We start from the raw sequence: 11,473 nt of genomic DNA on the forward strand, positions 1-11,473 counted from the left end.
TGCCATCAAATCATGATGTCATCAAATGATGTTATACCATAAAGTGATGTCAACATATAATGTTATGTTGTAAAGTGTTGTCATTAAATGATGTATTGCGATAGTGATGTCATTAAATAATGTTACGCTGTAAAGTGATGTCATCAAATGATGTTAGCCATAAAGTGATGTCATCAAATGATGTTGGCCATCAAATCAACTGATGTCCACCACGTGACTTCATCAGATCGAGTTGAACTTGAAATGAATGACCAGCACATGTCCAACAGCAGATGTGGAGAGTAAATGACGTCATCTTTTGTCTGAACAACTTCTGCGATCTAAGGTTAAAGTGTCAGAGAGTTAAAGAATCGAACAAACTGACGAGGCTCAAACACTCTTGACTCAAATGATTGAATTGAACACATTCGTCAACCAAAAACATAATTGAAATGATTGGATTGAACAAACCTGTTAAGCTAAAACAATAATTGAATGAAATGATTGAACAAAACAAATGCTTAAATGTGAACGTTTAATTAATCCTTACAGTCAAGTCAATTTGGAGCTTAAAGAAATCACAGCTACCATCTTCCACAGGAAATTACTTCATTAGGCTACTAATGATGGGACTAGATCACGCAAGTGCTAGCTATAGGTCACCAATGTGGGACCATTGTTTGGCATCTGTTCAACAGAGTTAAATTAGCTAAATCACAAGCTAAACTAATCCTGTAACATTAAACCAAATGTTAAGATGGAGATTAAAGCTGTCTACGCTGGGAGCAATATCTTGGCCACTTTAGCTAAACCTGGCTGTCAAAGATTAATAGTGAGACATCAGAGCCCAAATCTCCATTATCAGAGGTTCTCACACCACACATTCTAGTCTACCAGCTACCGGATTGGTTGAAACAGTTGGGCATCTCTGGCCACGTGGTATCACGTGGTGTCAAAGTTTGGTAGAGCCGCTTTTGAGGTCAGCTCACCATTGTCGTCACTGTTCTTCTCTTAGGACGTTATAACTCATAAACACTAGAGATTAAGACCGGGTAACGGTATGTCTCATCAACATTAACAATAAGGACTGTCGGACTTTTACAGATCAAAAACGAATCAGAAAAGATTTGTCTTGAGAGTGTTTGTCTTGTTAACACACACACACACACACACACACAAATATAAATAAATAAATAAATAAATAAATAAATAAATAAATAAATATATATATATATATATATATATATATATATATATATATATATATATATATATATATATATATATATATATATATATATATATATATATATATATATATATATATATATATATATGTGTGTGTGTGTGTGTAATACTACTAAAACTCAACTTTGTTTACATGTTTGAATATTTATTTGTTTGTTTGTTTGTCTGGCTACTGGAGAGAATCTGCACTATGTGTAGAGCTGTAAAATAGTATGTAGGTAGAGAGCAATTTTTGTTTTCAGACCAGAGTTTCTTCCAGGCATCTCTTCGGGGGGACTCTGCCCCCCGAAGAAAGTCTACCGCCCCCCCCCCCCCCCGAACGAGATGGAATTTATATAGTAAACATACACTTTTACTAGTGTCCGCCCCTCCCCTTGAAAAATGTTGACCCCCCCCCTCCCGAAAATCTCATGTGCCCCCCCCCCCAACCCGGAGAAAAAAAGTCTGGAAGAAACACTGTTTCGGACTGACTGTTAATCACAAATTTATTTTAAGACGTTAATTAATTTATTGATTTATTCATTGGTAGATTAATCACATTAATTTTAAAAGTTTAGAAAAACGACTTTACTTTGCGTGAATAGTGACGTCACATGATTTGTTTACTTTTTAGTACAGAAAAGATAAAACACAAGGCATGGAGGTGGGGTGGGGTTGACTTCATTGTACAAAATTAATCAGTACCAATTAATCAAACCACAACATCACAACCAGTTACAAAAGAACATCATAACCTATTAGAATGACATTATATAGTCACCAACAAAAAGTCATTTATTAATTTATTTTGTGTTGGGATGCTCCGTGTATTACCGAGTTATAAAAAGGGTATTATTGTGATATGGGGGCGTTATAACTTTATAACTGGGAAATATAGATTGTATAGCTGAGGTGGAGACTAAATAGCTGGGATATGGGGACTTAATAATTGGGAGGTGGTGGCTATGGCTGATACATGGAGATTATGGATGGGAAATATAGACTGTATACCTGGGATAGGGAGGCAGTATAGCTGGGAGAGGAAGACTGTATAGCTTGGACATGGAGATTATAGCTGGAAAATATAGACTGTATAGCTGGGACAGGGAAACTGTATAGCTGGTAGATTGAGACAGTATAGCTGGAGATGGAGACAGTATAGCTGTGAGGTAAATGACTTTAGATGACAACTACATACCTGGCGACCTTATGAACTTTTGAACCCCATGGACATGTAGGTTACATTCACAAGGTCAAATGACCTTTATTTTCCAATCAGACTCGCCAAAAATTGTATTAATATAATGTTAATAAAACAGGGACCCTTGACACGTTGGCTTTGGACTATGAGTAATCCCACACAGCTAGCTATAGCTGTTAAGTTTTCAAATATACACATCATTAAAGCTATAGATAAGCGGTTCTTAAACCCGGGTTCAATCAAACTCCAGGGGTTCGGTGAGTCAGTTTCAAGGGTTCGGCGGGGGTCAAGACACACACCCGACTGATATGATACAAGATCGGATTTTGTTAGTGCTAACGATAGAACTATTGATAGAGGGGTTCGGAATTAGCATATGGCAGTGGTGGGGTTCAGTATTCGGGGAACTAACATATGGCAGTGGTGGGGTTCAGTACTCGAGGAGTTAGCATATGACAGTAGTGGGATTCTGAAACCCTACCATATACCTATCCCTATTTTAACCCTCATCCTAAGACCAAGTCAGTTCCATCTGTATCAAAGATGAGATCAAGCCAATCTATTGCCGCTATATCAAAGATTGGATTAGCCATACCCAGTGCTAGCTACAACAATCAGGGGATTAGCCATACCCAGTGCTAGCTACAACAATCAGGGGATTAGCCATACTCAATGCTAGCTACACCAATTAGGGGATTAGCCGTAGTCAGTTCTAGCAATATCAAAGATGCATTTAGACAAGCCAATCCCAGCCGAACTAACAATGGGATAGATAGAAACCTGTAAAAAGGAAAAACGGTTGAACAGTTTCATTGGCTGTTAGAAAAAAATGACTTTTTTCTTTATTTCCTACTATTTGTTTGTTAATGTAATCCTAAAACACTAAATTAGATGATTAAACCGAAGGTATTAGAAAATTTGGCATGCAAACACGTTAAGCCTGTACGATAAGTTAGGATTAGGTCAGTGCATGTATGGATTTGGGTTAATAAATACAGATTAATGTTATTAGAGCTGATGAGGTCAAAGAATCAAGGTGTTGATTAAATATCGTTAACGTGGATGCTTCGTATAGGTTGTATTTTTAAGGATCTATAGCAGCGGCTCTTATCATTTCTGTAGGTTCTGAATCCCACTACTTTCATATGCTAACTCCCCGAATACTGAACCCCACTACAGTCATATGATAACTCCCCAAATACTGAACCCCACCACTGCCATATGTTAGTTCCCCGAATACTGAACCCCACCACTGCCATATGCTAATTCCGAACCCTACTATTGATAGGTCTGTCGTTCGCACTGACAAAATTGTATCTTGAATCATATGTGTGTCTTGACCCCCGCCGAACCCTTGAAACTGACTCACCGAACCCCTGGAGTTTGATTGAACCCGGGTTTAAGAACCACTTATCTATAGCTTTAATGATGTGTATATTTGAAAACTTAACAGCTATAGCTAGCTGTGTGGGATTACTCATAGTCCAAAGCCAACGTGTCAGGGGTCCCTACGTTTTTAGCTAACACCTCTTTCCATTTCTTTCCAACCAGCTACTTTGTTTTAAAACTACTCGTGTGGATGTTTTAAATGGACAGCTGATTTTATCAGGTGTCAACGTCACAACCGACCAGTACACCTGCTTTATATGCTACTGGCTACGCTGTTTCACAATATAACATATTATAGTTTCACAATAAAATGTGTAATTTAATGTATTCAAACTTTGCCCTTTCGGCTATCCAATAATTAATCACGCTACTCCGATTATTTGACCATATATTTGTTCTAATCATCACTGTAAAATTGTTCATCAAAATCAAATTAAATGTTTTCTGCAGCGTGTGCCCAGTTGCGTGTAGGAGGGGGGGGGGGGGGGGGGGGGGGGGGAACCCGGGCTTTCACCACTGGGGGGGGGGGGGGCATCCAGCGGAGGTGAATTTTTTTTTAATTAAAAAAAAAGTTGCGATATGTTGTATTATGGTGTCATCGTAACTTTCCATATGTTTGCCGATCTCACTCAAAACATGTTGTAACACTCAATCGCCCGTCGTTCGTTTTGGCATTACCCTGTCCGTATGACAAAACATATATAGAAAAAACGGGTTTCTGTGATGGGTAGTCCTATAGTAGTAATTGATATTTGCTAAATAAATGTGTGTCATATTTATTTGGCACTAGACTACCCGTTATCTAGTTAGATAACTGTGGATTTCGGGGGTCATCCATAAATTACATCACGTCTGTCACTTATCATCACAAAATAACCAGACCCCACGTTCAAAAGACGTTTTTTATCTTTTAAAAACACGGATTTCGGCTGAGCCTGGGTCTGACCACACTATTCCTACTCAAATCTACTTCACCTGCCCAGTGCCTGGCTAGTCTAAGACAACATGTTTTTATCGTTTAAAAAAAATTATTTTCAGAATAAACTGAAATTACATGTCAAGACCGGTTGAACTTATTGAGAATCCCTGACACCACATGCATTCACGTGATCACCACGTGGAATCACGTGATGTCTAAATCACAGTTTGAAAACATAAAAGGCGCACTTGGTGGTCAGCTGGCTATCTTGGTTTTGGTGCTCCTCATCTAAAGGTATGTCACTTTAACCTCTCATTTTTTGACACTGGTTGCTTTGAACGTATGGTAAGTAAATTTACATTTTTTATTGAGGTTCAGTTCAAGGTTCTCTCTCCCCCCCCCCCCTAATACACATTTTACCTAAACCAAATTTCAACGAGCTCGTTTTAGTTTCCACTTATGGTTTAGTTTTTGTGCGCATACTATGTTTAGAAACATGGACGACACTACTCGAAGAGATGCAATGACGTCATATTACTGTGTGTATTTTTCAGGCTTGAGACTATTTCTTACTATATGCTCCATGTGACTTCACGTTTCGTTTTTCAAATTACTATGCATGTTTTTACTCTGCTTGTGTTTTCTCTTTAGCGTTCTTGACAGATAGATAGATACATAGATAGATAGACAGACAGCGAAACTATTATTATAGACGAGATAAATGGCCCGTTGAGGGAGATATACAACGGGCGCTAGGTTGATAGTGTTGTCTTTTTCTCTGACCAAAACCAAAATCACCACCTCAACTTCCAGATTAACCGGAAACGAACATGCTATTTTTATCAAGAATCGGCACGTAGTTACTGCACATCCATATTTAATATAGTCGTGGTCAAACCCGGAAACCTTGAACCTAAGCTCAAACTTGACAAAAATTGCATTTATAGTTTCTTTCAGGTAACTCTTCGGGAGAGTAAGGGGGTGGGGTCTACCCGCCCCCTATGACGATATTGAATTTATATAAAAAAATATATACTTTTATCAGTGTCCGACCCCTCCCCAGAAAATGTAAACCAACGTCTCCGAAAATTTCAAGCCCCCTCCCCCTTTCTGGGAGGAAAATATCTATAAAAAACACCTGTCGCATTTGTAGATCATACAGACTAAATGTAGAGCCGACTTCTATAATATAGACCCTTTGTTTACTACTTTTGGCCGATAAATCTCACTCACTCAGTGTTTCTTTCAGACTTTTTTCCAAGGGTAGGGCACTTTAATCAATAAAATTCTCCGGGGCGGGGGAGGCCGACACTGGTAAAAGTATATATTTTCTATATAAATTATATTTGAATTTTTTAGGAGGGCGGGGGGTAGACGTTCTATGGGGGGAGGGGCTTTGCCCATACCCGAAGAGATGTATAAAAGAAACTATGCACGCAAAACACTTTTAAAAATTAGACTTATTAATTAGGACGTAATTTCAGTGTTTTATTTTAGATTATCGATGACGTCAATTCTTTTGAGGGAGGGGGTAGGGGCTTAGACGTTCTTCCGGGGAGTGGGGCTTCGCCCCTACCCAAAATAATGCATGAGTGAAACCTTTCACGCAAACCACTTTTAAGATTTGACAACATAGGCTTTTAAATTCAATGTTTACTCGAGAATCAATGACGTCATACTATTCTGTGCACTTTCCCGGCTTGAGACAATTTCCTACTATAAGCTCCATGTGAGGTCACGTTTCGTTTTTCGAATTACTATGCATGTTTTTACTCTGCTTGTGTTTTCTCTTTAGCGTTCTTGACAGATAGATTCTAAAATAGATAGACAGACTGCGAAACTATTATTATAGACGAGATAAATGGCCCGTTGATGGAGAGATACAACGGGCGCTAGGTTGATAGTGTTGTCTTTTTCTCTAAATCGAAACCAAAAACAAAATCACCATATTAACTTCAAATTTCACCGGAAACGAAAAATGTCACTGAAAACCGGCATTTTAACCGGAATTAAGCTTGATCTACAGGTAGTTATGGAATATTGATACTAAATATTGTCAAAGTCATATCCCTAAACTTTGCACCTAATCTCAAACACGACATAGGGGACCCGCGCACCCCCCCCCCCTCCCCACACACACACACATACACACTAAAGCACGTCTACCGTCCCCTTCAACGAAATATACTTTTTATAGAAAACGTATTTTTACCTGTGTCCGCCCCCTTCCATAAAATTTAATCAACTCTCACCCCCGAAAATTTCAGAACCCCCCCCCCTCTGGGGAGGAATAACTCCGAAAGAAACACTGGTCGCATTTGTAGCTCAAACAAACTAAAGGTAGAGCCTACTTCTATAATACAGACCTGTTTCCTACTTTCTTCCGATAAACTTTACTCACGCAGACAGTTTTCGTTTCAGGCTTTTTTTCCGGGGGTGGGGCACTTAAACTTTTGCAGGGGCGAATAAATTTCGACAGGTCGGGGGAGGATGACACTGGTAAAAGAATATATTTTCTATTTAATTATATTACGCCTTTTTTGGAGGAGGGGGGGGGGGGATTAGACGTACTACCGTGGGGGGGGGGGGGAGGGGTTAGACGTTCTACCGACAGGGGGGGGGATAGACGTTTTACCGTGGGGGGAGGGGGGTATTGGGGGGTAAAGGGGCTTCGCCCTATCAGAAGAGAAACTCTTCACGCAAAACACTTATAACATTAAACACATAATTTAGACCGTAATGTCAGTATTTTTATTATGGAGTATCGATGGCGTCATTTCTTTGAGGGGAGAGGGGGGTCGACATAGACGTTCTACCGGGGGTGGGGCTTCGACCCTACCCGATGAGATGCATGAAAGAAACCCTTCGCGCAAAACATTTTAAAGATTAGACACAATTATTATGCCGTAATGTCAGTGTTTTTATCATAGAGTATCGATGGCGTCACTGTTTAGGGGGGGGGGGGCGGCATATACGTTCTTAAAGGGGGGAGGGCTTTGCCCCTTACCCGAAGAATTGAATGAAAGTAACTCTTCACATAAAACACTTTTAAGATTAGACAATGTTTACTCGAGAATCAATGACGTCATATTATTGTGTGCACTCTCCGGCTTTAAACTCTTTTCTACTATATGCTCCATGTGACGTCACGTTTCATTTTTCGAAATACTGTGCATGTTTTTTACTCTGCTTGTGAGTGTGTGCATGCGTTCGTGTGTTTTATGTTCTAATGACCTCCCTTACTTCTTTTAGTGACCTCCCTGAGCTCTGATAACAATCTCCCAATACCAACTTCCCTGTTACAGTGTCAGTTACAGCCCACATACAGTAGCATCAGCTGCCCGCAGTCATGTATTTCTTCCTGTCCATCATATCGCTGGTTGTGTCGACGTGTCTGGCCTCCGAACCAGTCACAGTGGTAAAAGGACTAAATGGCAGCTGTCCGATTGTCAAGTTCGCAGTCGAGGCCATCAACGAACACTACAAGAAGCAAGGGGACAGCGCCACAAGAACTTTCTTAAATATTTCGTCAGCCTCTAGAACGGTATGTTCACCAGACCCGCCTTAACAGAAGTAATTTCACCGGACATTACTTAAGTAATCATTTTAATGTGTTACTGTACTATTCAAGAGATGATTGTTTTTTTAAGAGATGATTGTTTTTTTACTGCATTACTTTTGTATTTTAATTACTCAGTGTAATTCAACGCATGTAACAAATGTGTTTGTTCTAGCTTTACAATACCGTATGTGTCATGCTTACCTATAGCTTCACAGATACTTTTAGGAGAGAAACATTCAGATATTTTTGGGGAGGGAAACATTCAGATATTTTTGGGAAAGGAAACATTCAGATACTTTTGGGAAAGGAAACATTCAGATACTTTTGGGAGGGAAACATTCATGTACTTTTGGGAAAAGAAACATTCAGATACTTTTGGGAGGGAAACATTCAGATACTTTTGAGAGGGAAACATTCAATTACTTTTGGGAGGGAAACATTCAGATACTTTTGGTAGGGAAACATTCAAATAATTTTGGAAAGGAAACATTCAGATACTTTTGCTGACAACAAAGCATGTTAAACTAATATATCAACGAAACAACGAATGAAACTTAGTGATTTCTTTTGTTTCTGGTGTTACTTGCAGTGGGGTTCACTTGCCTCGTCTGTCGTAGCTTGTAACACTATCTGTGTCAAGTTGCTAACCTATTTCTATCGGTGTCAAGTTTCAAACCTCACTCTATTTGTTTAGTGCTGTATGCAGCACCTTGTTTTTGAGTGCAAAAATCCTACTAAATATATTCAGCAACTTGTATTTGAATTAAAATGTCCTAACAAAATGTATCTATCTTATCTCAATCAGGGTCAGATTGGTGGAGAATTCTTCCTAAAACTGGCCGTAAGCACACCTAAAAAAGTAAGAGCTAACAACATATATTTTAGTTAAGTATTGTAAATTTTTTATTAAACTTTGTTTGTTGCATTAACAATTCAATAATCGACTAAGTTTAGTGGATGTGTGTCTTAGGAGATTTTTATTTTACTTTTATTAAAAAGGATAGAAAAATAATTTAAAAAACCACACACTGTAACAGCGTGCTATAAACTTCACCTCTCGAGTGGCAGATACCCATTTTATATTCAAGTTTGAGCTAACTGACATATCGGCTCGTGGTATATTTCAAATGACATGTGCCTAGGAATAACTGACATTTTTCCTCAAACTTTAACGAAAATATCAATAGCAAACAGATAGCTAAACATAGCAAGTAACCACCAACTTTCTGCCGGCGTTGGTGTCGGAAACTATGTTTTCCTATATATCACACTGGCGTACCCATCACGCGCTTTACTGTGGTCTCGGAAGAAATGCTGATGCAATATTAAAAGATGATTTCATCAATGCGTTACCAATCGTGTATTTTTAGACACATGATCTTGTTTTCAAAATCTGAGTAATTTAAGAGTAAACAATGCCGGTGCTGTATTTTTTAATCATAGTTGTTAAGGCGCGGGTTTGTCCATATTACCGCCCAGACGCTCCAGGGCGTGCTGTGTAAAGCCTTTGAGTTAAATGACCCGATGCATTAGTGGGGGTAGAATATTCCTCGGTGACCACACAGGTGTCGTTTGCGTCACGGTGGCGCTCTCGAGATTCACCGGTTATACTACCATAGTGGCACCGGATATGGCCCCTGGTTAAGTTTAGTCATCGTGTGCCACCGTGTATCTATTGTAGGGTGCTCTTTACAATGAAAAAAACGTGGGTGCGTTAATGCTCACGGAGAACCGAGGGTACGCGCCTGATTCTATACAGTTTTATATTGTAGCATAGTGTATCACACTCTGGCGTACTTTTTTTTCGACCACCAGGTTGAGCTCTGCCAGGTTGACATCATGGCCCCTCCAGCTAGCCGGGATCCAAACTTCAAACCATTTGCGCTAACCAGGGGTCCAATCTGCTCTGAAGGGAGTAAGCACAGACAAACTTTAAATTATTTTTTTTCCAACTTAAACTATTTGTTTCGGGGCTTAAACTCTTAATTCTAGAAAGTCTAGAATATTCTAAAGCATTGCCTGATAAAGAAGCACCCTTTGTAGTGTAGTCACCACCTCCAAACTTCCCCGGCCTTCTCCTAATACTCTGCAAGCTTGAATTACTGTCACATACACATTGGAGTGGTGTTTCCGTGAAACGTTCTTTGTTGAGCAAAAAAAAATAATTTTAAAATCCTTCCCTCCCCCCCCCCTCCCCTCCCCCCCTCGCACACACACACACGCACACAAACGAATCACTTTAAAATACCCTGCTAAATTTTATCACATAAAACGTTGGACTGAAAAGTCCACAAAACTGTATGATAAAATACTTGGTCATTTGTTCCAGCGGGATTTCCAGTTGTGGTCAACATCAACAACACCGAGGTCCAGAAAGCCCTGACCTTCGCTGAGTCCAAATTGAACAACGATTCAGATTGTCCCGTCCTGTGGAAAGTTGTGTCCGTCGGTCAAGTCACTTCTCAGGCAAGTCCTTGCTGTCATATGTGTGTGTTATTGAGTCAGCTGTGATATGTGTGTTTGAGTTACATCATGTGATATGTGTGTTGTTGAGACACATCTTGCTGTGATATGTGTTGTTGAGTCACTAGTGATATGTGTGTGTTGTTGAATCACATCTTGTGATATGTGTATATTGTTGAGTCACTACTTGTGATATGTGTATGTTGTTGAGTCACTTCTTGTTTTGAAATGTGTGTATTGTAGAGTCACTTCTTGCTATGATGTGTGTGTTCTTAAGCCACTTCTTGTTGTGATACGTTTGTGTTGTAGAGTCACTTCTTGGGATAAATGTGTGTGTTTTAGATTCACTTCTTTTGATAGGTGTTATCCCACTCTAGTATCCCACTCCAGTAGCCCTACTCCAGTACCCCCTCCAGTAGCCCTACTACAGTAGTCAAATGACTTGAATTTTGTAAGCCCCTCTGACTGTTTAACTTGGATGTATAGATGTGTTCAAATCTGTATTTTCAGGTTGTGTCTGGTACTTTATTCCAGTTCACTGACGTGGTTTGGTCCCCAACCAACTGCCCCAAGAATACCACCCACTCGCTCATTGGATGTGTCCCTACTAAAGATATTACAGTGAGATTCTTTCTCTCTCTCTCTCTTTCTCTCTCTCTCTCTCTCTCTCTCTCGCTCTCACACACACACTCTGACCTTCTACCCCCCCCCCCCCCTTCCCCTCTCTTCGTAT

The 11,473-nt window shown here is 39.7% G+C and overlaps 1 protein-coding gene across 1 annotated transcript; it reads left to right on the plus strand.

The window, feature by feature from the left end:
- Positions 1–5,035: 5,035 nt before the first annotated feature.
- LOC131953409 (uncharacterized) lies at positions 5,036–11,361 on the plus strand (the record flags this gene model as incomplete). The annotated part of the gene is made up of 6 exons (XM_059316574.1): positions 5,036–5,060; positions 8,021–8,259; positions 9,083–9,136; positions 10,093–10,192; positions 10,607–10,743; positions 11,251–11,361. Coding segments are annotated over exons 2-6 (597 nt in total), but the record flags the coding sequence as incomplete, so codon positions are not given.
- Between the last annotated feature and the right edge of the window lie 112 nt (positions 11,362–11,473).

This window comes from Physella acuta, unplaced genomic scaffold, assembly GCF_028476545.2.
Source record: "Physella acuta isolate Inbredline_101_S28 unplaced genomic scaffold, ASM2847654v3 ptg000920l, whole genome shotgun sequence".
In the NCBI taxonomy this organism is placed as follows: domain Eukaryota; kingdom Metazoa; phylum Mollusca; class Gastropoda; family Physidae; genus Physella; species Physella acuta.